Source organism: Apus apus, chromosome 1, assembly GCF_020740795.1.
Source record: "Apus apus isolate bApuApu2 chromosome 1, bApuApu2.pri.cur, whole genome shotgun sequence".
Taxonomy (NCBI): Eukaryota; Metazoa; Chordata; class Aves; order Apodiformes; family Apodidae; genus Apus; species Apus apus.
The window spans coordinates 64764063-64792054 of NC_067282.1; the positions used below are offsets into that span (position 1 = coordinate 64764063).

The window sequence follows — 27992 nt, forward strand, 5'->3', positions numbered from 1 at the left end:
ATGGAAAAATACAATTTCATGCTATGAGTATTACTATTGAATAAAAAACAAGTAAGTGGTGGGGAGAAAAAATTAAAAGCACAACACTCTACTTTCTATTCACATAATACACATTATAGTTTTGAGTCAAATAAGACAGAAGACATTTATGTTTGGTCAACTGCATTAAAAAGGTAAAGCAAACCTTCAGGGCATTCAGCTACTCAGAATCATAGCCTTCAGTTCTACGTACAAATACATGTCAAAAGTGTATAGGCACATTTTGCTTCTTGTGACATGCAAAATTCTACACAGAATTATTTATTTACAGAACTCCCATACTTGTAAAAACTTCCCTCAGTTGCCCAGACCTCCTCCATCACTTTACTTCATTGTTACTCAACTGAAGGACTGAAAAAATTAAAAAATGTAACCAGGCTTCCAGATGGTAAATCGTGTACCTACTGAATGGAAAATGAGGTGCAGGCATGTGGTCCATCCTGACAGTGGAACAGGATTTTCACCTGGCATTAGATGAAGACAGAGGCTTGAGCCTCAGTGGCATGTGGTACCTCACCTGTTTCCAGAACTTAGAATTGAGTGACTGTGGGTGCACAGTGTGCTGCTCTTTCCATTTGATGGTACCTTGCTTCTTAATAATAAACCTAAGAGATTCCTGCAGCTTCTCGTAAGTCCCAATTGCCTCCATTTCCAGTAGGATCACCTTTGTATCATTTTGAATGAGGGCATTGTATAAAGCGATGTGTTGATCATAAGCAGGTTCTTTGCAATTAATCAAATGGTGTGTTAGAAGGATGATCAGCCGCCTGCTCTTCTGCATCCTCTTCTCAATTGCACTGGCTGTATCTAGGAATGTACAAGAAAATTATAAGACTCTGAAATACTTTCATAAAGTCTTTTATGTTCAAGCACTTCTTTTTCACTGCTTCGTAACAAAAAATAACATCTGTCTCATTTCAGTCTCTGTCTTGCCTTCATTTCATTGCCAATTCAGTGTTAAAACTTGAGAGGTCTCAGAGAGTTTATTCATTAGAAAAAGAGTTTAAAAAAACAAAACAAACCCCAGAGCTTTCCTTTCAAACATTTTCCTTGGTTGAAACATGAATATTTTCACTACTTTTAAGAACTGTTAGGGATTTCTAATCCAACAACCTAGGGTCAAATTCAGTAGAACTGGATTGCATCAAATTTGTGCTTGATCAATAGCCTCCATGTAAGGAATCGTGTTCTAGGAATTTTACTGCTTTACAGGCTGATCCTGCAATGCTTACCCGTGACAATTAGGCCTTTGGAGACCTTGTTCTGACTTGCTTCTATTAGGCTTGCTAAGAGGGAGTGTTAACTCTCCTGAGCTACCATGTGCTAATCTATACATGAACCTGTGCATTGGGTTGGCACAGGCCCTTCAGGGGTGGATCCAGACTTGCAGGAAATTTGTATGTCAACATGACTAAAGGTGTTTTTCTTTCCTACTGACGGGAGAGCTGATAAAGGGTAACTGGAACTGTGATGTTGGAGGTGTCAAACCTAGGAAATTCATGAGCCAGCATGCTATGGAAGAAACTTATGGGCTGGCTTGGAAAGCTCTACATCAAGCCTCCAGGGGCTGCTTTTCTCAATTACCTCCTGTGATATCTGTGGGAGGAAGACTGCAGATGAATGCCTGTCCAGTGGAACGCTCACTCTTCCGTAAGAAGAGTGCAGAATGAATTCTAGAGTTGTTTTGGTGGGAGCATGTGATGCTGGGCCAAAAGAGAGGACGCAGGAGCCTTGCTAAGGAAGTTCAAAGTAACAACAATTTAAATGACTTCTCCATCGCATTTCTTGGCTGTGAGAGTATCTGGCAAAAACAATTTGCCTTTCTGTGATGTTCACCAACTCAAATTCTTTTCATTTTCTTCTTTTTCATTACTTTTTCCTGACCTTAGGAGAACAGAACCTTTTGAAGGTGAGAAAAAATTAAGGTAAGCAGCTACTCTCATACGTTTAGCTCCCACGATAACAATACATTTCAAAAAATTGTTTTTCAGTTTTGACTGAAAAAGTCCATTGTGCTCAGGGCTGAAAGTCCCCAGACATGGGAAGGTATTCACTTCACTATTCAGATTTCTGATGTCCTGCTTATGGCAAGAGGAAAGATGGAGCTACATGCTGCAAATACTTGAACTGATGGATTCATTGCAACCTGTTATGTGACTGAAGCATATACCAGTTCAGAATGTGACAGAAAATACTGTGAAAGAAAAATCCATTAGCAACTATTATGCACAAAACTTCATGCATCTGAATCTGACATACTGCTGGGAGGGCACATTAGTGGAGGTATAATATAAGCTTGCCCTGTTCTCTTGCCCTTCTTTTCCATTCCTTTGCCTATGGCCACTACTGAAGATAGGACACTTGGCTACTTAGAACATTGCTCCAGTGAAATATGATCATTTCTCTGCTCTTTGCTCATGTTTTTGTGTATTACAGATACAGCAGCTCTAGCAGCATCTGGTTAGACTCTGCAGCAAATATTGTGGTTATGGATTATTGGATAATGAGACTATGAGGAGAATGGAGTATAAGATGAAGTTGGTGAAACTTCTTGGTTTGCTGGGTAGAAGTTGCATTTGAACCTCTTCAGGCAACTGTTACGTTGTAGAAAATGCCATAAATCATTAAGACCAGAAAAAAAATGAAGAATGCTAGTTTAGGGAAGCATAATGGGCATCCAACAAGTATGCAGTACTGTTTATCACTTGAATCATTCTGTTTAGCTTTCCTTTTCACCAGAAGAACACAAGTTTCAAGTGACAAAGCCTTTAACTGGAGCCAAGAGTCATAAGCATGTAATGAAATAATATTTCCATTTTATGTCCTCACTGAACTTTTTTTTTTTTTTTTTTTTTTATGGAAGTACATGGAGCTTTACAGTGAAAAACATGATTCATCAAACACCGTGATACATGTACGGAAAGGACCACAATAACCCCCAGTGGCATTTCCTGTTTTACTCTACTTGGCAAATTTTAATGGTAAGGTTTTGGATCTGGGAACCTAGTAATGAAACGCTCAAGATCATAAGATAAACAAGATTGGGGAGCATATGGGTAAAGGACATCTGCTGGGAAGCAGAGAACTTTTAAGTTCTCCCAGTGGTAGGCAGATTTGGAATAGCTTTACTACGCAGATAAAAGCATTTTGGGTCATGAAAGTGGACAAGGAAGAGAAAAGCAGAAGGCTGGGAAAGTAGACAAGAGAAAGAGAAGGGCATGGGTCGTTTTTCAAGTTTTGATCAAATCAGACCAAACACGTCAAGCAAAAGTCACTCACTGTCCAAGGCTGACTTTGGTGAGTCTTTGGTCTGTCACTCCTGGGTTACAGGCATTCATGCCTTCATACAGTAAAATAATCTTTGTTTTCATCCAATTTATTAGAGCCCTTGTTAGTTTCACAGCCTTTACTTCAGTTGGATGCCATGCTCATCTTTCCTCAGGATTGCCATCCATAAACCATAGTTTGAGTAGTGTCCCATAACAAAATATTGCATTCTCCCTAACCACCTGAAGAGGTGGCATAAGTTGTTGTCACTCACAGTTTTGTGAACTACTGTTAGTTCTTTATTCTGGATCTGGGAATTGTTAAGCTCAACAACTCCTGCAGCTTTGTTTATATTCTTGTTGCAGTGACTTTTCCATGGTAACACAGCACTTTTGCAACTCTCCAGAAGAGAAAGACATCAGAGATCTCAGCCCAGATCTGGAGAGATGAATAATACCTGGCCCAGTGCAGATGATTTCAGAAATATGTCACAAAAGATGTGCCAGCTTTGCCTTCAAGCCTGCTTACTGACAGGGAGAGGAGATTTGGTCCACAGAATAACGACAGCACAAGATAGACATAGCACCTAGATGACACCAGTCATAAGAGGAAGTGTAGGTGTGATCATATGGAAATGAGCACAGATTAACATGGTTCCATTCTGGAAGACAAGGAAGCAAGAATAAAGAACACAAACTATCTTCTGAATTAGCGCTGTGACTGAAGCTGAACTTCTTGTGCCTCTAACACCCCCAAAATATGTTGAAAAAAACCCTGAGTGATAATAGCAAGCTTGATCCCTCAATTTAGCTGGTGGTTTCTCCTCTTCCTTGTCTTCTAGACCTACCCATGCATGGTTTGGTTGTGGCTTTGCCCAGATAACAGCTGTGCAGTTACACTACCCAAAGAGCAGGTGTGTGTTTAAGAGTCACACTTGGGGTCACATTTCCTGCATGACCCAAGAAGATGATAAATAATCTGTACCCCTGCCCCATAGCTTGCTTTGCTTAGCATATGGACAAGAATGAATTGCCATCATGTCACCCTGCCTGAAAGAGCAGACACATAGCTGCTGAGGAGATGAACAGCAAGCTCAGGACCTTAAAGTGATCTCCTATACCCCTAAAAGGGATTAGGACCACAGTTTTCTCAAGCTTGACAAGTATTTCACTGTATTATCTGATCTGAAACTCACCTTCTCCAGGATATATATCTCTCCCAAAAATACACAGTTTGTATCCACATTTACTTTCAAGAATATCTGGCATGATTTGGTAAACAAAATATTCCACAAAATTAGCTTCATTGGTGCGGCTTTTGGGGTAGATAACATATGCATCATATATCTTCCCATCTGTAAGGCAAAACCATGCATGTGTTAACATGAATAGAGAAATTAAAATATCAGCCTTTGAAACAGATCTAAATAGAAGTTCCTGGTAATCTGAATAATGTATTTCATCTGGTGCAGGTTTGGAAATTACAGACTTTGCATAACTGGTGTTTTCAATGCTTAGTTGTTATGTCCTGAGTAACTTCGGAGAACCTGACGTCAGTATTATGAAAGATGTATCTCAAAGAATACAAAGTAAGAATACAATTGATTGATTGATATATATTAGTGTGAAATAGAGAAGAAGCTCATCATTTGTTATTTCAGTGATGCAATAGGCTGTTAACAACCTTTGTCTTTCAGGACAAGACACTCTAACTCTTCCATCATGATGAAATTACTCATCACTCCCACAACATATCATACTTCTGAGTAAAAAACTCCATTACTCAGTAAGCAGTCTTGCAGCCAGAACCAAGCACAAAGTCAAATTTTTCCTTTTCTCGTTTCTTCATTTCTCTCAAAATCTGTGTTATATGTTCAGTTTCTGGCCATCACTAATTACTCTAGATGCCTGTGCTTAGACCACTGATGCACAAGGTGCCAGTGTCTGCTCAGCTCAGATGATTATATTGATGAGGGGCTGGATTCGGTCCCCTAAAGGCATAGAATCAGAATTGTTTTGGACCACATAGTGTCACTGGGCACTGCCTGCCCTTCAGCTGCCACTGCAGAGTGGTTCAGGTCTCTCTGAAGTCCTAAGGGAGCTCCAATGGCACTAGCTTCTTATGGTTAAACAGCTGAACCCAGCCTTGGGTCTCTAGGTTTCATGTCTGTGCATGATCTTGCATGTGTGCAGCTTCATTGCATGCAACTAAATTTAGATGTCTTACTCTTGAGATGAAGCCACCTCTAAAGTTGGAAGGGATGTATTCCCAAAAAAAAAAAGTGTATTCCACAACACTGATACCTTTCTGTTTGGCTTATAAAAACTGCATAGCTCTAACACGTGCCTGTTCACACACTGGCCAGCAGGCAGGATCCTTTGCTCTAGAGAGCACGCAACAAGTGCAGCTAATGGCACTGTAAATGGGATTTTCACTGTCATTCAATGTTTCATTGCAAATATTTTTGTTTAAGAAAATAGGAAACCAGGACTGAATCTCTCTTTTATGTAATACATCACTTCAGAACCCAGGAAATAAGAGGATGTAAAGCACTACCAGAGCTATGTATGTCCCCTCTTATCTAAACAATTTCAGAAGGCATGAGAAAGCGAATGATCAGGTTCAGGTGTCATATGAATTAGTAAGCAACTACCAAATACATGGATTTCCATACAACTTGACTTATTCCTTTTTTAAAACTTTCTTGCTCAATTCTTACTCACCATCCTTGACTGAATAGGGCTGAAATATCTCCCGATACAATAGAATGATATCAACTCGGAAGGACTGATAAAGTATAACAGAGACTGCCATTGCAACTAGCAGAATGAGAGCTCCTGCAATCAAGAGGACGTTAGGAAAACCCACTGCAAAGAAAAGAAGCGTATTGTTAGCTGTGGAGAATTTAACTCATGGGCTGAACCTCAGCCGCTCATATCCTTACTTGTGTTGCAGCTTTAAGGAGCTCACAACCGGCCACAAAGTTTTTTCCTTCCCCAGCTGGGGAAACCAACACAGAGACCTTTACACTAGAAGCATACTAAGCAGCGTAGAATTAATATTTACTTAGTTTGGATCCGGACCTACCTATACTAAATACATCTGACAATGACGTTGAAGTTTTTTTAGCATTGTAAAACTGTTAATAACACAACCAGCAACAACGTTCAAGCTTTTTGTAAGACGTCTAAGCCTATGCGTGACAACAGTTTAAGTGGCCACAAAAGGACAAGCAGAGGCTTCCGGCATAGTTGCACAACCAGGGTGCAGAGAAGTGTACAAATAATGAAATCTGCAAGATAAGAACAAAGTACACAAACCAAGCAGGAAAACAGAACATGTCTTGGTCATAAAAATAAACTGTGCTGGAGACAGATAATGCTCTCCCCCGCCTTTTTCTTTAAAGAGGATCAAGGAGCATGAAATAGCAATGATGAATAAGGAAAACTGGGAAAGAAGTGAGTCACCCACTTTAGTTTCAGCTTCCCTTGTGGAAGAGCTCTTGAATCTGGCCACTTCCACCTCAGAGATGAAGACCTACCAAGGATAGGTTGAGACTAGGTATAAGGAAGAAACTTTTTTACAGGGAGGCTGGTGAGACAATGGAAAAGGTTGCCTAGAGAGCTGGTAGAAGCCCCATCCCTAGAAACATTCAAGGTCAAGCTGGACAAGGTTCTGAGCAGCCTGATCTCTTTGAAGATGACCCGCTCACTGCAGGTTGGACTAGATGACTTTTAAAGATCCCTTCCAACTCAAACTATTCTGTGATTCTATGATTCTCTAAGGATGGCAGTCACAAGCTCTGTGCTATAATATGCACACAGCTAATCTAGGACAAGATTGTGATTATCACTCTTCTAGGGAACAGTTATATTTCTATTACAATCCAGACAGCTGCGTTTCTGTAACAGTCCATTTTTCCTCTTGTTCTGTGATTCACAGAGCAGAAATCAATCTAGATAAATGCATCCTCCAGATGGCATCTAGTTCTGCTGCAGCAAGAGAAGATCGGAGGTAAAAGCAAGGTCATGATGTACTCTCTCCAAATTAGAAAGGTGAGGCTTAATCTACAGATTGTTAGTCACAAAACTTAAGAAAATACTTTTCATCTATGTCCTGGACATAGTGAATTCATCCAGGATTCAGTATTGAAAACACTATGAATTCCAGATAGTAAAAGTTTCGTACGGCAGTTACACAAAGAGGATTCATTATTCCCTTGGAGGGAATATTAATGGCAATTGTCTCAAAGTAGAAATCTGCTCCCAAGCAAATGAAAAATACCTAAATCTACTCCACTTGGTTTTAACACGTAGGCTCAGAGCAGTTTCATTTTTTCTCTGACGACTAAATCCAGCCAGACATTTCCACGCAAGGTTCACCTTCTTTACCTAATTATTCCTGCCCAGCATGACAACTCAGCATTACAACTAGAGTTGTAATAATAAAGCTGCTTTGAGGACTGTTCTGTGATTTAGATGACTGAGATTATTTCGATTTAAAAATATCCCTCCAGAGGTGTCGGACTGAGTGATGGGCTTCTGCTCCTAAATAAATGCACAGGAAAATGTCCAGATTGTGTATCACATCTGCATAAGAGGGTTGATCATTTTTTATTTTATCATGATATAGGAAATACAATAATATCACTAGAATATCACTAGAAGCATGTATCCCTTCATTGTTACAATGAGATCTGAGGTATGCTGCTATTTCAAAATTGTCTTAGCTGAGGAAAGAAATATTCCTTTAAATGTTGACCACATATAAATTTAAATGCAATCATTTTGGCAATAGAAACATGGAGGTCAGTTCTGGCATCCTCACTGTGAAGACGCTTCACAACATCTCAACCTCTGGAGGGTGATTTCATCTACAGAAGGGACAGCAAGACAGATTGAAGAGTGCTGCAGAGGGTACGCAGCCTGTAAGTATGCTACCAAGAGAAATCACTGACCTCCACCAAGGAGCAGAGCTTTTGCTTGGACTTCGCACTAAGTGAGTGAAATAAGATAAAATATTTAGAAGTGAAGAGTCTCTTATTTTGAAATTTATAGGTTCTCCAGGAGATGCTGAATAAGGCAGCGTGTTAAGTAGTACTTACAGAGGCAACCTAAAAACATTTGTGAGAAATTCTACTGAGAAAGTTTATAAATAAAGAGCTGACAAATACATTTTCTCTCTCCTCTGGTAGGATATGAGGTAAATTTGACATGATTTTCCCACTCTTCCTGGTTCTTTCTTTGCCATTTAAGGGGAGAAAGTAACATCAAGCATGTGAAGAAGCATACCTCACCAGAATTAGAAGATCTGGAGTAACTACCTTCCAAAATTATTCAAGTGGGCAGGAAAATAATCCATTTCTTTACAGTCAAGTTTGGCCATTTTGTAGTTTTAACAGTGTCACATGATGCTCGTGAGTATTCTTTGTCCCTGTGGACACCTTCAAATTTTATTATTTGATCCATTTTCCTGGTCAATACACACAAGCACAAACAAAATTAGGAAAACTCTTCTACTACCTGGTGAGAATGACCCAAGCATCAGAGATTTCCACTGCTTCTTATTGCTTCACTTGTTGAGAGCGTGCTTGCCATGACATTACAAATACTGTTGTAACTCATTAAGTATTTATAAAGCATGTAGAAAAGCAACAGGTTCCAGTAACAACTTCTAAAACCTAAAAAATGCTGTTTACATTTGGGTTTGCACTGATTAGATGAATGCTGGAAAAGAAGTGGTAAGTTTCCTGTGCTTATACAGCTTGCAAAGCAATCAACAAGTACCCCACACGGATTCAGTTCCCAGTAAGGCTGACTCAGCCTCTCATTTCTCTGGATCAAATCAGCTGTCTTCAGCACGGTAGAGGCAAGGGCCAGAAGACATGTTTGGAGGTCCTGAACAAGACTGAACAGATCCTGTTGTTCCACTTGATTACGCTGCATAATTTTGTAGCAAAGACTTAACTAGTAGAGTGTCTTCTAATGTTATTTATTTATATTGGAGAGCAATGGGAATACAGAACTATCAGCTCACAAGAAACAGTTTTGGAGATGCCAGAGTAAACAAGTCAGAAAGCAGCATTTGAAGGATTTCCTGGCAAACTCCAGAAAAACAGAACGTTTTTTTGTAACTTCTCTGTCTTCTAAGGGGGATGCACTTCCAGGCAGTAAAAGCGAACCTTCGGATCTGGAATTCCTTTCCACATCCATTTACCAAAAATGAGCCAAAAGGTTAGGTTCAGTGTTAAATATCTTTGAGGAAAAACTGAGCTGATGTTCTGGACTGAACTTTATCTGAATGATTGGAACTTCTGGCATTCTCCAGAAAAGAGGGTTCATGCAGGAAAGATTGATGGTGTGCATTTTACACCTCCTTTTGAATGAGCATTGAGGAATGTTCAGAGAGAAACAAGATTATGCTTGGGGGTCAGATATATGAAAAGCCACCTCATTATTTAACCAGCCCTGAATCAAGATGGGGAACTAAAAGCCAATGGCAGCTTATACATTAATAAAAAGGGAAGGACTTGGAAGGTATTCAGGCAGCCCATGTATTCCCAGCAGAGAGGTTAAATGGGTTGCTGAACAGATGTTCCTGTCCTGACCCAGCTCTGCTGGTAGAAGGAGTTAACACTTCCAGTTTCCCCAATTACTTGTCATTGCCTCTGTGTCAGAAGCTAACAGCTTCTCACTCTCTGCCAGCAGAGATACTTTGGTGAGCACTGATCCACTGCAGTTATCAATGAGCTGAACTGGCATGAACAGTGTAGCTAATACAGTTTTCTCTTGCTTGAGTGGTGGCATCTTCCAGCATGAGAGATACTAAGCAGCTGTGGAGGGCAACTGTGGGTAGTCTGGCCAGCAGAGTTGCTGTCTTTTGCCAAGTGTCCAGCAAGAGACTGGCTACACCTTTGTCAGGAGAGGTGAAATAAAAGGAAATAAAAAGTTGTCACAAATTCCTTAGCCTCACAGTGCCCAGAGGCACACCACACAAAGAGTTATGAAGATGACCTCAGAACACATGGCAGAACATGTTTTGTGGCAGAGAGGGAATGTAAAATCTGGATCATCAGCATCTCTGGATATTAGAAAGTGAGATACAAGACTGAAAGAGGAAATGAGAGAGCCTTTGTTTTCTGTAAAGGGGTATTGTGAGACATGAAGAATCTTTTTATGAACAAGAAGTCAGACGATATCAAACAGCTTCAGGCAGAGAAGGGAGAAATAGGACAGAAAATAGTGTAGAAGGATGGGTTCCATATTGACTGGGCATGTTAAAAGTCTAGGCAGGGGATGGATGAGGAAAAAAATTGAGAAAGATTTTCCACAGCAGGAGAAGCAACCTATGAATATAGCTGCAGCAGCAGCTGAAGGATGCAGGAACACTAGCACTTCCTAACAGATGCAAGAACACAGCTGCAGAGACACAAAATTCATAGCCAAATGGTCATTAAATTCTTGTGACAAAACTAAGAAAGAATTTGTCTGATTTCTCTGTGTCTAAAAGACATAACGTTCATAGTCTGGGAACCACCAAATCACACCAAAAGTAGCTGACTGCATTCCATTACTCCTGATCACTAAGGTACTTGGTTCATGTAGCTCATTTCTAAATAACTGATCAGCTTCTCCTAGCAGCATCTATTTCCTACTGAAAAAAACAGGTGGACAGACCCTTGAGACAGACACTCTTTTCACAACACAGCACTTCTCTTCACATACATATATGAATACATACATGTGTGCACAGTATTTATCCTAAACTGGACAATATACCTTTTTCCCTGTGAAATGTCAAGCAGCTTTACCAATGACATCCATTCCTGGTAGTATTAAGGGAATATTTTTGTTATCCATGGAAACAAAACCAAACAGCTCTCACCAATGCTTGATTGTGAAAAAGCCTCCTTTTCTCATCACTCCTCTATGCTAAGTTTTTTTCTTATGTGGATTACAATTATTATCAAAGCAAATTGTTAGCAATAATTATAACAATATTGCTAACAGTGAGTTAGGACTTGATTATGACTCAGAAAAATAGATTTAATTCCTGGTTCCCACAGAAAATTTCCATGTGTTGATCCAAACTACTCATCCAGCAGGTTTTTTAAAACAAAGACTGAATAGGTACTAACACAGAGGACCTCTAATGCAGTTGCTTACAGCATCTTTGCTTCCTCTTCTAATCTGTCACCTGTGCTGCGAAACACTATTTGTTTAGTTCATTAAATGCTCCCAAAATGGGTCACTTTGATTAATAAGTGGCACCTCTTCCTACTTATCACAGATCTGTGGTACAAATAGTGAGAATGTAACCCATACTTGGAAAAAAAGTGTCAGAATACAGAGCAGGAACTTGTGTAAAAAGCACATTAACAGGATAGTAGTTGGCAGACACAAATTGTGCTGTGGAAAACACTAAGGAACAATTACATATTAAAAAAAAAAACAAACAAAAACAAAAACAGACCCACACAACTGTTTTTTCCTATTACAAAAAACAACAAACAAACAAACAAAACACAGAAAACCAAATAAAAGTACACATTTTTATTACACATTTACAAGATGAGAGGCACAAGCAAACCCTACAGCATTTTTATTACACTCAGAAGCAAGCTGACACTGTTTAGCATAAATATTGCTCAGCTGTGTGATGAGTGAACAAAGAAAATGAAAGCAGAGCACAACCACTTCTGGGTGTAGCGTTGCTTACACCAACAGTGCTGAGGAGCAGAAGCAGGCATCTTGACAACAGCAGCATAATGGAGAAGGAGACAGACATCCACATAAAAGAAGCAGCAGTAAAGGGGGCTCACAGTCAAGAGCTTTCATGAACATTTACTGAAGACCTACGGATAAAAAACAAAATAAGCTTTGTCTGCAACAGAAACCAAATTCAATTAACCACTTGATGAATATAGAATATAAAATACACTCTTTCCTTCATCTAATTTGTAGTATGTGGCCCATAAAGAACTTGTATTGCCTGAACTAAAGCAAACAGGAACTGTTACTCAGTTTCCTTCTCTCTCATTGCAAGTATGGTCCCACACTTAGATGATTTCAGAGCAGAGATGATGAGCTTATATCACCCTGAGTGATGCTATGCTCACACTTACTTAGTAACATCTAACTAAAACATTTCCTGCTACCTTCCTCTGGGGGTAATTGGTGCTGTCCTGCTGGATGATGTTCCATCCTGTTACAATCCACCTGCATTCCTTCTAGTCTAGGCTATGCCAAGGAAATATGTCTATGCTTTGAAGTCATGCTCCCATAGGAAGTTAAGAACAGTCAATACTGTTCCTTCACTGCAGGACATGGAGCTGTGCACATCCTGTGATTCCAATACACTCGATTTTACTCTTCCCACCATCCTTTTATAGAAAATTAATTCCAGCTAAATGCCTTGGGATTTCTTCTCAAGGTCTTTAGTGGTTCAGTATATCAAATGGATAAGACAGGAAACAACTGACAGCAGCTTCTTGTTGTGTCTTCATAGGCACAATAGCATTTTCTGCCATAAGAATCTAACTCAGGGGTGCTGGAAACAGTGCTTAGGGACCTAGCTATCTCTATTAAAAAAAAAATCCCATAGGAGCTAAAGACCATCCCAGTTCCCACCAGGAGCCTTGGGCTTCCCTGTGGCCAAAATTATTAGAACCATGACTTTAAAAACCAAACCAAGGGAAAGCCTTCAAAGAGCTACTCCAAGCTCTGTTTGGCACATACATAGTGTACACAGTGGTGCTCAGAGGGAGAGAGGATAAAGCCAGACATCACAGAAGTGAGTCATTCCATTTAACATTCAGCCAAAAAACATGGGTGTGGAATGGGAGGTAAGCCAAGGCAAGAAAACTGGCACATTACACCTGAAATGCTCGTTTTAAAGTTTGTTTATTTTCTGCCATGGTTCTACCCTAGAAACAGCACTTTAATTCTAAAAAGGAGATGAATCTCTGCACTTCACAATGCATTGTGATACTGATGGCCAAAGGAGAGGTCAGTTCCTTGCCCAGCTCCTATCTTGGAGGCTCCACTAGAGCCTGAGTATTTTGTAGAGCAGACTGCCCTGTACCACTGTACTTCATATTCAAGGGCACTGCCTGCTTTCAAAGCAAGGGGAATTTGTCACCAAGCAGAAATACCCTGGAAATGGGATATTCTTATCACAGGGCTGACACAGTCATGCTCTGTATATTTAACCTATCACTGATACCATTTGACCAACGTGTCCCCCCAGCAGAATTTACCCCATGGACTTTTGGCCATGGAATTTTGCCACTGGTAGGGAGCAGGCTGGCTTTTCTTCTTACTAACAGAAACTTTCTTATTAACAAAAAACCATAATAAAATAAAATCACCAACACATTTCAAACTGAGTGCACAGTGTAAGAAAACAAAATGAAAAAATCCAACCCTCACATTGTGCTTTGAGCTTCAACATCACCGTGGCCTTTGTGTTCTTCATTTCATTCAGTGCCACACACGTGAAATTTGCCTGCAGATCCTCCTTTTTTATTTCAGTAATATGCAAGGTAGTCTCTCTGTAATATTCATGTGCAGATCCTTCAAAACTAGTAGAGAAAGAGTTGATACCATTGGCTTTAATGGTGAGACACAGTTCACATAGAAGACAGAAGTGTTATGTGTACTTACAAACGGGTTTTTTCATGAAATCTTGATGTATCTAACTCTTTCACTGGTATGTTGCCTACATCCCACATGACATGAGCCAACGGCTGTTTCCTAATCCCCAGGAGGGCCTGACATGTCAGAGAAAAAGCAGTACCTAATCAAGATACAGAGATCTGTAAATATTCCTTGATGAAAAACGGGTATGATTTAATTGTCATCATAACATCTTTTTCCTACAAATCTTCATACCAGCTGTGACTTCTTTCCTTACAGTTTTTGACACATTTTTCTGAACTGCTGCACAAAAAACTATTCATAGACAGGACTCCAAAAGAAATAATAAAATGAGATTTTTAACAAATTATCTAATACAACATCAAGGATTACAAAAGGAATTAATTATGTTTTTTATGATGAAAGCAATTTAGACTTTATTTGTGATGGTTAACCCATGGAATCAACTAGTGAGGAACATGGAAAGTAGACATTGGTTTACATATGAATATACATGGAAATAACACAATTAAATATCAGTATATATAATTTTGCATAAGTCTTGTGTGCAGAGTCTTACCTTGGATTTTATTCAAGCTGGATAAAAATAAAGCAAACCATTTTCAGAAAAACTAAAACAGAAATCACTTATTATTTGTCATTAGAAACTATTTATTCCAAAGTAAGGGTCACTGTTGCACTGGAAGGAGGTATAACTAAAAAACTTCAAATTATTTCCATGTAAATCTACATGTAAGCAGGGCTTAGATAAGATTTACAAATCTTATTACTTATATCCTGAATTTGTATTAGGGAGCATGGAAATATCTCTTAATTTCTTGCAGATAGGAGACACTAGAAACAGTACAGCAAATGGTTTTTAAATATAAAGTGAATTTGCTCCATGCCAGAAGTGCTGGATTACTTATTGTCCCAGAGCAGTGGGCAGAGCCCACAGAACAGTAGAGACTGACCATCTCACTAGAGAAAGGTAGTCCTGGAGCACAGATCGTCTAATTCTGAGTGGCAAAGCAACTGGGGGAAAGAGGAAATGAGCAGGAATGCAAGTCAACTTGGCAAGACCCTGAGCACATGGCACCTCAGACAGGGCCCTGGGCCCCTGCAGTGCCTGCTACCAGAGCAGTCTTGCTGTAGGACAGAAACAGTGGAGTGGTAATTAACGTCCTTTCTCCTGGTGGCCCAGATTCACTTCACCTGCCCTGGGAGACCTGTTCAAGTTTTAAATGGGCTCAGTCACTTTCTGGAGACGTTCACCTTCATCCACTGAAAATACAAAAGCCCCAGCTGGCTCTCACTCCTACCACAAGCACCTTGCTCTGATGCTGCAAGTTATGCTTAGTGAATCTGAGTCACTGAGAACATCTACAGTCCTAAATAAAAGAGATCCAGGGAGCAAGTTCTGCACCACAGGCTCTCCAACCTGCTGTTTCTAAGTTCACTCCTTTGACTCCTTGGTCCTTTCAGCCCTTCCAGTACCTTCCAACCACATGGGTCCACTCAAAGCCAGCCAACATGGACACGAGCCAGGCAGTACTCCTCGGCCTCAGGGCCAGTGACTAGTCCCTTGCTTTCCTTTTTTCATGAACAGAGGCACAGCCATTGTCTCCATACTGAGACTGCAAGTAACCAGCAGTATTTCTAGTTGCAAGAATAGTTCATCCTTCTCTCTTAGGGGTACCATCAAGCAGTTGCATGGGATTTAGCTAAAGTATTTTTGAAGTGGATAGAAGCTGTCACTCCTTCATCTCTGATACAATAATTTACCATATGAGTAATCCCAGCCTGTCCCAGAGAGGGTAGAATGGGTTATTTAAATCCCCTTAAATTGCTGCTTAATGCTAAATAACCCATCAGTTGTATCAAACTTCACGTTGCTGTGCCTGAGATAAATCAAATCTGGTAAACATTATGATACGAAACCATTAAAAAAAAAAAATCCGTCATTAAATCCTCTTGAAGATCCCTGTGTTCACTAAGCCCCAACAAAATGTTAATTTATAAACAATTTAAAGTCTGTACTTACCAAGCTCCACTTCTATTACATCTTTATTCTTTGGAAATAAAATTTGAGGTTGTAGAGGTGAGTGTTTTTCTTTAGCTATAGGAAGGGGAATAAAGCACGTATTAGAAAAGCACAAAAATGCATTTTCTAAGTTAATTATTATATTAAGATCCCAGGGCAGAATTGCAAACTAAGACTACAACAGTATTTCACATGTCTCTTGGAAATATCTGATTTTATTCCTGCAACCAAATATTTCTGGATTCCTTCTGACACTTGAGAAATGATTCATATACATGATATGAAATAGCTAACATGTACTTCTAAGCAGTATCTGAAGTGGTGACTCTCTAGCCCACAGCTACCTGCCACACTGTGCAGCCTGACAGCTGGACACATCTGGTTCCCAAGACCCTGTCTCTGTTGTCTGCACATCACTGCTGCACACAACTGCTTCCCATTACACCAGTCTGCCAGGACATTAAGTATCCCTTATCATTACCTCCTAGAAGGAATGATACTTTTTCTTTGACATATTTATTTTCTGTCCCCACTAATAATTGTTACGGACAGGTCCGAACTACATCCAGTCACTTGAATTGAATGAGGCATTCAGATCCTTCAGGGTATTTTTCCCCTTGATGTATTTTTCTTCTTTTCTTGTCCTTTATAGTGACTCGTACTTCCCACAATAAACACATTGCTTGGTATCCTTTCCCTCATTAAGTTTCTCTATCTCTAGGCACTTCTGCAAAATCCGTAACCATACTTCCCTAAAATAACAATCTGCATTTAACCCTCTGGTTCCCAGGCTCCCAGAAAAGCAATTCTCTTCACCCATCCTAACTGGTTCTAATTTTCATTTGCTGGATATGTTAAAAAAGAAGTCAGGAGAAAAGAAGTTCCTAGCTAGCTGACTATGATGAGTTCTTAGGTGCCAGCATTCAGAGACATAAGGTCCTATGGGTCAATGTGGATCTGCAAGGCAACAGGAAGGTACATCATAAAAAAATATTACCAAAACAAAACAGCTCCAGACATCAGCATACTAATTTTAAGGGCTACTAAAATCTCAAATAAGTTGCCATTAAGTACTTTATATTTAGTAAAAACTGGAGCAGACATGACACACCTAGCTCAGATTTCACATTTGAGGTTGCAATCACTTATTTCTTCAATGATTTCAAAAGAAAGTCAGATTAACTTCTAAAAGAAGTAATCTACCTGGACATAATAAAGACTTTTGAAAATTGTTATGCCTTTGGGCCAAATAAAACCCAGCACTTTTTATTACAACCGAGACACAACAATATTTCTGACTAGTCAGAGAAGTTTTTATGAAATTGCATTCAAACAAAAACTGTTAGGCAGAAAAGTGTTAGGTAGGCCAACAGGGTATTACAGGGACAAGGGAGAGGAAAGGCACGACACCTCCTAAGGTGTCACTGTACTAGGTCTCAGCTCAAAACTGTCTTCTGTCCAGCTCAGAATAATCAGAACAAACTCCACTGCTGAGATCTGGACACAGTAGCAAAAACTAGAATTAAATCTCCTATGCTCCAAATACATATTCTGTCCACTAGCTGGATATCTCCCCACAGCAAAAAGGTCTGAAGTCAGTCTGCAAATGAATATTATCTATTTTTGAAAAAAAAACCAAACAACTCACAACTGAAAACCAAGCTCCCCCACCTCAACCTCCCTCCCTCCCCCGCCAAAAAAAAAAAAAAAAAAAAAAAAAAAAAAAAAAAAAAAAAGCCTTTATAACTAATTTTTTACTGATTGCAAACTGGACACATTTTGTGTGACCAGGTGTTCGTTTGTATCCCATCCACAAAATTCATTGAAAAAAAAAAGCTGATCTAATTTTTCAGTAAGAAGAGAAAACAAACCAAAGAAACTCTTTTTTTCTTTAATGTACAAACAGAACTTCCTTTACTTTTAAGATACTAGCCTTTTCTCATTTCAGCAAGCTAAATGACTGTCTTACCCTTACTTATGAAAATCCTTGTTGCTGATACATTAAACACATTTCCTTTGTGAGTGTAGATAAACTGACAAGTGTAATAACCATCATCCTCCTTTCTTGGCTTGTTAATAAAAATATATTTTTCTTCCTTGATGTATCTCTCTCCCTGAAGAGGTTTGCAGTCCTGGAAAAGAAAACTGTGTTTGGCTCCAAATGGCTTCTCACAGTAATCTGATCTACAGCTGGCATGATTAGGGTTTTACTTACCTTATACCACTGGATGATAGTGGCATTCTTATAATTGTCAATTGTAGGACAAACAATTTTTCCTCTTCCAGTGTCATTTGGATAACGAATCTGACTTGGGAAACACACTCCTTTTTTGTATGGATGCACCTGCACACTCATGTTGAATGTCCTTGTGTGATTATTTGAACTTTTAAAATGGAATAAAAGTATGTCAATGTTAGTATTTTTATAACGATTATACTAAATAATTGTAGCAAATGTGAGTTTTGCTTTTTATAAACATATGGATGGTTAAAGTAGTTCAGTCACAGATTTATTGTAGTGGCCAGTCATAAAATCGCAATGGTAGAATGAAAAGTTAAATAAATTGGTGTTTAGCATGAAAAAATGGCATCATTTCCACAGATAATGATTAGACTATATCATTCAAACGTGGGGTTTTTCTAGTCTTATGCCTTTCACTTTTCAGTGTTGCACTTACAAAAGTATAACACAAGTGTAGTTTCCAGAATCCTCTCTAGAAGTTGGCAGAAACCAAAGAAATCGATTTAAGGAAAATATTCTTGATCCCTCCTCTTCTGCAGGAATTATTTTGTTAGTATCCGTGTAATACCAGGTGGTTTTCACAGATGAACTCCATCGGGGACATTTTATAACTAAAGCCTCACCTTCCATTGCATCAACTGCAAATGAACAAAATATAAAATTCTCAGATGAATTAAAAGCAAACTTATTCTCACTGTTGGTTTTTTTTTTTCAATTAAAAAAAATAAAATTGTTTACCTTGAGTTATGGAGCCACTTGTTTGAAAAAATAGTAATTAATGTGTGGGACAGAACAATAAAAAAATAACCCAAGATTCAAACAAAAAATACACTAAAAATATGAGGGTTAATTGAAAAACAGTAATTTCTTGAAATTAACTTCCTATGCAAATCTTTACTGTACATCCTGGCTTTAGTCAAAACAGGAATTTAAACACAAGACAAAGCCCTGGCTTTAATGTTATTCTATGAAGTTAACTTTCCTTACTCCAGGGTAATTAATATTTATTTATACAACAAAATAGAGATCTTGCTCTGCCTTTTTAATATAGAAAAAGGAAATCAAGATTTTTTTCTTTCCACTAAAGAACAAAAATAGTAGAAGGAGGAAGCCTGTAGATAATATCATCAGGAAAAAAAAATAAATAAAAATAATACAAAAAAAAGAGAGATAAGCCAGAACAGCTTCCTTCTGAAGTTAACAAAAATGTGAAGAAAATAAATAAATAAATAAATGTAACAGACTGAAAGGAATCTGATGGGAAGATGAAAAGATGCCAGAAAGTAATGAAAGACAAATAATAAGCATAGGGAGACAAACCACACAAATTCACACAAAAGAAAAAAGAAAAAGGAGTTGGGAGTGAATCACAAATTATTTTATTTTATTTTATTTTATTTTATTTTATTTTATTTTATTTTATTTTATTTTATTTTATTTAACTGAGTATATGTCTAATTTCAAGTACTGACACTCATCCAGAGACATCGGGCTCGTGCAAACTGCATGAAGTTTAACCAGGCAAAGTGCAAGGTCCTGCACCAGGGTCAGGGTAATCCCAAGTACAAATACAGGCTGGGTAGAGAATGGATTTAAAACAGTCTGGGAAAGAAGAACTTGGGAGTAATGGTGGATGAGAAGCTCCACATGAGCCGGAAACGTGCGCTTGGAGTCCAGAAAGCCAACCCTGTCCTGGATTGCATCAAAAGAAGCACAGCCAAAAGGGCCAGGGAGGTGATTCTCTTCCTTTACTTGGCTCTAGTGAGACCCCACCTGGAGCACTGTGTCCAGATCTGGAGCTCCCAACAGAAGAAGGACATGGAGCTCATGGAACAAGTCCAGAGGAGGGCCACAAAGATGATCAGAGGGCTGGAGCACCTCTCCTAGGAAGACAGGCTGAGACAGTTGGGGCTGTTCAGCCCGGAGAAGAGAAGGCTCCAGGGAGACCTCATAGCAGCCTTCCAGTACCTGAGGGACCTGCAGGAAAGCTGGGGAGGGAGTTTTTACAAGAGTGTGTAGTGAGAGGACAAGGGGTAGTGGATTAAAACTGGAAGAAGGGAGATTTAGGTTAGACATTAGGAGGAAATTCTTTACTGTGAGGATGGTGAGACACTGGCACAGGTAGTCCAGGGAACTGTGGCTTCCCCATCCCTGGAAGTGTTCAAGGCCAGATTGGATGGGGCTTTGAGCAACCTGGTCTAGTGGGAGGTGTCCCTGCCCATGCAGGGGGGTTGGAACTAGATGATCTTTAAGGTCTTTTCCAACTCAAACCATTCTATGATTCTACCATTAATCTAGCAATTTTGACAGATACTTAACTGCCCAGGCATCTAAATAGTGAACTGGCTGCTGAAAACAGAAACACTACAATTAAATTGTGTTTTGGAGAAGAGAAAGATGAGAGAATAAGCACAGATGGAGATAAGACAAAGATGGAGATTGGCAGAGGACCTACAGTAGATAACGGAGCAAAAAAAATGAGAGCAGGTAACCTAACAGCTAAACAAAACAGAAAATCTCTATCAAAAATTACACTTTGGGTGAGTATTGCCACCACCTGGCTTCAGGCACGTAGGTACACAATTCAGGTGATGAGTCTCCCTACAGGGTGAACCCTTGGCTTCTGCTCTGGTTCTTTCTGAAGAAGTGATCCATCTCCACTGACATTAAATGTACCTTGCTTACTAATTCAGGCATCTAAATTAGCTGCATCAGGTGTGAGTGAGCATCCACAACTCTGTCAGTTTAACAGCCCTTCCACCCATGAGCCTTGCAAAGACAGTGAGACACATCAGGGCAGTCAGCCTTTGCCCCACCAAAGATGGAACATAACACCTTGAAAATACAGCTTTCTTCACAGAAAAAATAAAGGAGGAGAGGGAACACACAGAAAATTAGAGGCCTCATTTAAATAAACTCAGTGACATCAGTGAAAATTATCTTGGTGAATTCTTCTGCAAAATCTGGCCTCTTAATAAATAAATTTTTTTGAAACTTAGCATTCCTACTGTAAAACTGAGAATATGGGGAAATACTCAGAGATCATGTCTTACAATATTTTTCAGACAAATAAGCAGCTCAGTTGGAGACTGGAACTTTCCAAGCACTCAGCTGAGCCAGTAGAGCTGACCTGTCAGAAAGAGCTTATTGTTTTGAAAATCCTCCATGTGCAAGGAAATGTTGTTGTTACGTTACACTTGTGTGCTAATACCCCCAAAATCAGGACATTAAAAAGCATTTTTAAAGAGCAAAGCACCCAGTTACTTCCCTGGTTCAGCAGGGTGCTTGTGCATATGCCCTCTGAAGTGCAATTTAAGCATGCTCATGGAGATTTTGCCCAGCTGGGGCCTGGAACACCATCTACTCTCAAATGCTTAAAAAAAAAAATAAATAAAAATCTGCTTGCAGAGATGCCAAGAAGCAGGGGCAGAACCTAGATTTAATGTCACTGAAATAGATTCTGTCATTGCATTTTAATATACAGACAAAACACATAAAGCTAGTTTTTAAGATGAGATTTGTGGCTTGAGGTAAACTAGCTAATTTTAGACTTCAAAAAATTATCAATTTGGGAAAAGCCTATATATTTCCACAGGATAAACCTCATCAGAAAGTATTTTTAAAATGTGACTTACATGTTTCAGATGTCATGGAAACCGAGAGGAAGGTAGATAGGAAGATCAAAAGTATGTACCCCATCATATTTCTAAACCAAAAAAGAAAAACATTGATAACTCAGAATATACTCTGACTGCCTCAGTTATGCTGTTGCCATGGTACTGATGTACATCTACTAACAGATAGTGTTATCATGCAGTGATAAAATGCATCATGTGAGCTGCTGTATACAGTGTGTGTGTAGCAGTGGTTTTGCAGCTTTCAGATGATGCTCTTTGATCTATAATCAATGCTATAGTTGATGTTCCATTGAAACTATTGCTATGACTTAGTTTAATAGGGGTGGGGGAACTATTCTGCTCTGGTGGGCAGAAGCCTCTTCTTGTTTAGTTGTTTTTTTAAATTATTTTTAAGGAAGCTAAATGTACACTTGCATTCTCTTCACAGTCAAGTGCAGAAAAATTACACCTTGATTTAGAAAAGGCTAGATCCTGGATTTGAAAATATATACCCTGGGCTTGAATTAAGCTTACATCCAATCAGCTTGCTGGGTGCACAACACCTTTTCAGTTTCCTGTGGAAGTATAAGTATCTGCAGTGACAGCTTCTCTAGGTAAGTGTTTAGCAGTAAGAATAAACCCCAGTGAGTGCCACCAGTAATCCTAACCTCAAGGGGAATGGAAGAAATGGACTGGGAAGGTAGGTAAAGGGACATACACTTGTGTAACAGCAGCAGGACAGATCCCATGCCTCACTGATGTTTTCTTTTGTGTCTAATCAATATGCCCCTGCTGTTATTCACACCTCACAGTGTGGCTCAGGCACTCTCCAGCAAAGACACTGTTAAAAATACTGGCTATTTGTCCATGGGCATTAAGTTGATCTAATCTATTAATATCTCAGGACACAGCAGACATGGAAACCAGCTATCCTATGCACCTGTAAGCATCCTACTTACCATTAATAAACCCTTTGCTCGAATGCTGTCCTTCACTGCAGATCACAGAACAGTGGGTTCTACTATTCTGTATGAAGAAGAGAATCCAAGGTACTACAGATGACAGATAAGTTTTCAAGAGAAATCAAGTTAGAAATGAACCATATTTATCTTTCAGATAATGAACACAAAAGGAGTAGTGAAAATTAGACAAGAAATGTCCAGGCAGAGTAAGTACTGTCGTCACACTGCAAGAAATTCTTATTTCAAGGCCAAAGATTTCCAGACTAAACAAACATTGACAGACCTTACCAAGACCTATGTTTTTGCCAAGTCTGAAATTCAGAACAAATTTGTTCAGAAATGTTATCAGCTTTATATTGATATGGAAAGTTTATTCTTTTAGAAAGTTTAATAACATCCAGAGGCTTATTTTTACACTCTGAAAAATAGTAACAAAATTTACTATTAGAGAAGCATGAGAATTTCATCTTCAGTATTTTGCAGGGATACTCACAAATCACAGAAAATATGAGGTTTAGACCCAAAAAAAGCAGCATCCCAGCACTAATGTCATGGCAGGGTTCATGCCATGTGTTTTACAGGAATCAAGCACCAGCCAGGAGCTCTTAAAAACAATGGATGTGAGGCGTTGTGTATGGTTTGAGTGGACCCGGCACGTTGTAGACACCTATGAGAGGCACTAGATAGAAGGTCTTCAGGACCCTAAAGGACTCAGGGGGTTTGGAACAGAAAGGGGTCAGGATTCCCTCCCACTTCCTGCTGTACTCTGTAAAAGCTTAGGAAAACCCGAAAATCAGCCCCTTTTCCCCATGCCTTGCTTCCTTGCTGCTGGTGCTGCTTGGAGGTTCTTCAACTCGCCACATGCTCTCCATAATCCAACTCTACTGGGTGGTGTGAGGAGCTGCGGACTCCTCTCCTGAGGCAGCCTTGACACAAGGGACCCTCACCCACCTATTGCTGTAATCAGTGAGATCGGTTCTGTGTATATTTGTATATAAGTTTATATGTATGTTTATAAATATCTTTATAAATATGTTTCTCACTCCATGTGTTACTCCTTTTTTCTTAGTTACAGTTTTTCTTCGTTACTATCTTCAATTTCCAACCTTTAAGTGTCTCTTTCTTATTACCCTTTTATCTTCTCTTGGTAGGGTAGGGGGGGGATAATAGAAAGCAATCCTGCCCTCTGGTTTGTGGTTCACCCTGACCACTAAACAGCTGTTTCTTCCACTAGAGCTGGAGAATTCTTTGATTTTAAGGCAATCTTAAATCAGTTCAACACATTTTTATAAGGTACTTTTCAGCAAGAGAAACCTCAAAAGTTTTTGCCCTGGAAGGAATGAATGAGCTGGCCCAGAAAAAGGTTCAGGAGTGACCTGCAACAGGGTAGGCCCTCATGGAAGAAATATACGGAGCAAAACAGCACACAAATTTCACAACATCAACACAGCAAAGCATTTGTCTTTGCTCATGCTTTAGAGCAGGAGGCTTGTTGGTAGAATTTATTTCTGATGATACCAGGGAGGAAACTAGATTGGCAGGTGGGAATGGGAAGGCAAGTTTCACATATTTAAATTATTAGAGGTCTGAATCCAAGCCAGGACTGAAACAAATTTATATATGCCAACAATTTTGTTGCCTTCATTCATCAGCAAAGTCTACTTTGATCACATTTGAAAAATTATATGGGGAATCATGTCTCCAGTTCTCCAGAGAAGGAAAAGAGAGGTGCAAATACCCTGCGTATATTTGGAATCTAGTTCACTCTTCAGCTAATATGAGCAACTTTTCATAGACAGATGGTGTCTCAATCCACCAAAGGGCACCTCAGGAGCAAGTGATAAAAGCCTCTCTGGCATACTGCAGTGAGCACCTCATTTCTACAATCCAGGAGATATCTCCCCCTTCATTCTGTTTCTGCCTTTCTGGGTAAAACTGGAACATTACCATCTAGATCTAATCTTTCTGAGAACTGAATTTCCCTGACTTGGCTTTATTGAGCCTTGTTATGATATAGATCTCTAAAACTCTCTGCATCAATTCTCTGCATCAATTTCCACTCTCATTAAGTGTCTTTCACTACCTAATCTTACTGTTTAAATCAGCCTTGGTTAGCCTATGTCTCTCTTATTTTTTCTCACAGAAAATACTTTTGTCACTTGCAGCTCACAAGAGCCATTATTGATCATTCCAAATAATTTGCCATCTGCATATTCTTGTGACTTTGCCTCTGAGCATCGGTTTATGCAGAGTAGACATTTTCTTCAAAGGTCCTTCTGTCCAGCCAGATGGCCAGTTTTCCAAAATGACTTTAAGCTATTTGTACACAAACACATTTGGAGTGGTCCATTTGTTCCAGAGAGGGACTGACTGACACATCTAGGACTGCAGCAGGGTATATACAGTCAGAAGTAGTAGTGTAGCAAGGGAAGGTGAATCCCTCCAAAGGGCATTTATGCAGCTTTCCAGAGCACTGTGTCATCAGGTGTTGAATGCCCACAGCATGCAAAATACATGTATGTGCACATATAGAAAAAAAAACATGATATGCAAAACACTAGCTGCAGTGGATCCAGTTCATACAACTGAAATTGGATACATTTAAACCGAGTCTGTGCAGTGAAGTCTCCAATAAATGATAAATCCAAGCTAAATAATAAATAAAATTTAACATAATAACATTATTTGACTAATTAAATAGACATGAAAAATATTCAGGATATTTCTTCTCTGCTGGGAACATTTTCGCTCCAAGTGTTGGTTCTGCTGCATGAACTTATTTGCCCTCAAGAAGGTATACCAGCAGTTACACTAACTGTCCTACTACTTTTTAGAGCTATTTTGTTGAAGCGAGCTGATATCTCAGCACAATGACAAAAAGTAAAATTATTTCTTTTTAAAGGAAAATCAGTTTAATAGACAAGATTTGGAGATTGACTGAAAGTAAGTTATTTCTAAAATGGTATTTTCTTTGTATGTGTCTATTTTGTACTTGGCCACAAGTGATACCACTATTGGTGATATTTGTGAGCTCCTTATTGCCAGTGCTACTGCAGCTGGTGTTTAACAAGAAGTTGCAAGGAGCTGTGCTTTCTCCATTCTTGAGATACAGCTTTGTCCAGGAGAGGAGACAGACAATTACTTGCCCTCACCCACTCCCTCACCCACAAATGCCAAAAAGATCCAGGAGGAAGAAACTCGTATTTGCCTGTCATTGTATTTGCCAGTTGTTGTGTTTAACCTCTTTGTATGTATGGATTTGGGAGACCTTGCACATACTGGGCTACCAGCCTTCACCAAAATGGTGTAAAACTGAAAAACAAACAAACAAACAAACAAACAAAACGGTGCTGAAAGGACAGGTTCTCCCTGCCTAACTTCAATTACTGCTTTATTGATTTTCCCCTCATTTTTAAGTTGCCGGGTATTGGCAGCAGTTAAAGCAGATTTTGGGGTTTGTATGTGCAAATATTTACAATACATGGGACTCTAATTAAAGAGGAATGTTCCCTGAAAATACAAAGAGCTCAGACAATTAAAAGAACAATGTGATTCCATTTGCATTTTCCAAAGTTAGCAGCAACTGCCAAATTATTGCAATAAAACCTGAGGCAGAAGCTGCAGTTTTAGACAGCAAATAGCAAGAGGACTGATTCACTAGTGCCTTACAGCTTGTGGCATTACAGTGAGCAAAGCAAAATTAAAGCATCCACTCATCCATGATACACAGGTCAAATAAAAAGGATATTATGAGGCACAAGACAAAGGCACTGAGGCACCTCATGTCTCATAATCAAAAGGAAGATGTACCTGTAGCTTGAAGCACTGAGAGACTAAGGCCATAATTTCTAGAATTAGTTGTGAAGGGTTTGTTTCTGCTTTTGCAGATTTATTTAGAACATGTTTTTTTTACATTTGTCTGAAGTAAAACCTGTATAATGTATTTTTGGGTCCTCAGTATACCATAAATTTCTATTGCTAATACTCAGGGGAAAAAAAGATAAAGAAACATTTTCCATAAATCTCTTTCTTCTTATAGTTCACAGTAACTGTATGTTACGAGCTAAAGTCTAAGCTCTGTGAAAGTAAACTTCAGTATGACACTGAAAATGCACTAGATCCAAATAGAGAGATTTGGGATCACTACCTGAATATATAAAAAAAACCCCTAGCCCTTAATTATCCAATATCAAAGGAAGATGAAAGAATTAGAAATCCTCTGCTCACTTGGCAGAAGCACTAGTCTACAGGGCTCAACTTGCTTCTCCAAATGCAACTGTTAGTAAACGTATTTGTGATTTTGTTATTTTAATTGTATTTGGCAACAAACTGTTTACCTAAGTGAACAAATATTATAAAAGCACCATACCTTGCATACCAACAAAACATGGAATTGTTATTGAAATTTCTACTTAGAAAAATTTAGCAGACTTTACAACATAAACATACCATGAAATAGCAGTTGTGTAAGTTTTGTTAGGCAAAGAATTCATTAATTCACCTTTAGAAATTTATTTTTATCCTTTTGTTAAATCAGAAAACTCATTCATACTGAAAATGGGCTATTAAAACAGCAACAGTAACATTGAGCTTACTCTAGAAGTAGCACTCACAATACTTAACACCTACACTAGTTAAGCTGTAAGTGTAAAATTTAGGAATATCAATATTAAACTATGGAAATGCTAAAGTTGATATAGACATTATGCTTACAAAACTTTTGGAGCAAGAAAGTACAGAAGCATACCAAACTCTGAAAAATCCATTGCACAGCAAATATTTTCTATGTCTTTGAATAATTATTTAAAATATCTACCAGAAAACTGAGGTCAAATCCATTTCTAAATACATTTCATCATAAGGTAAATGCTGGTCCTGAAATCATTTGTCTATCACATAATTATATCCACTCTTTTAAACCATCTATTTTAATCTTTTTTCTTGAGACAAAGAAGCACATAAGTGAACTGAAATAAAGTTTCTTATAAAATACTTCATTTATTTTTGGTTAAATGATAATATCAAAATTTTACTTACCAGCTGGAAAATTCAGAAAGCAGAGAAGTGCCTTGCTCTTGTGACTAGGTTCTTTCCACTGACTTCTCTGCTGTAGCTTGTACAAGTTATACTGGAAACAGAATTGTGTAATTCATATCTGTAGGAGCAAGATATACAACCTAATTT

The 27992-nt window shown here is 38.8% G+C and overlaps 1 protein-coding gene across 2 annotated transcripts; it reads right to left on the reverse strand.

Annotated features, from left to right (window-relative positions):
- Nucleotides 1–27943, reverse strand: IL1RL1 (interleukin 1 receptor like 1). Of its 2 annotated transcripts, none has more exons than XM_051625822.1 (10): nt 21865–21934; nt 18666–18867; nt 18203–18371; nt 17957–18119; nt 15988–16062; nt 13971–14103; nt 13731–13888; nt 6030–6173; nt 4502–4660; nt 1–846 (listed from the first exon to the last, which is right to left on the reverse strand). In XM_051625822.1, exons 1-10 carry the CDS (start codon nt 21929–21931, stop codon nt 500–502), a joined length of 1617 nt encoding a protein of 538 aa, XP_051481782.1. In that variant the 5' UTR covers nt 21932–21934; the 3' UTR covers nt 1–499. The 2 variants fall into 2 exon arrangements, with proteins under 2 accessions (XP_051481782.1, XP_051481774.1); XM_051625814.1 differs by lacking the exons at nt 1–846; nt 4502–4660; nt 6030–6173 and adding exons at nt 11861–12160; nt 22806–22898; nt 27846–27943 and having other exon boundaries at nt 13737–13888; nt 21865–21935.
- Nucleotides 27944–27992: the final 49 nt, after the last annotated feature.

Excerpts from the sequence above, each read along its gene's own strand:
- IL1RL1 (XM_051625822.1), bottom strand. The coding sequence starts at position 21,931 with ATGATGGGGTACATACTTTTGATCTTCCTATCTACCTTCCTCTCGGTT. Across the intron at positions 18,868-21,864 it reads TTCCATGACATCTGAAACAT|TTGATGCAATGGAAGGTGAG; the intron begins GTAAGTCACATT and ends GTTCATTTGCAG. Across the intron at positions 4,661-6,029 it reads GCCCTATTCAGTCAAGGATG|ATGGGAAGATATATGATGCA; the intron begins GTGAGTAAGAAT and ends TTTGCCTTACAG.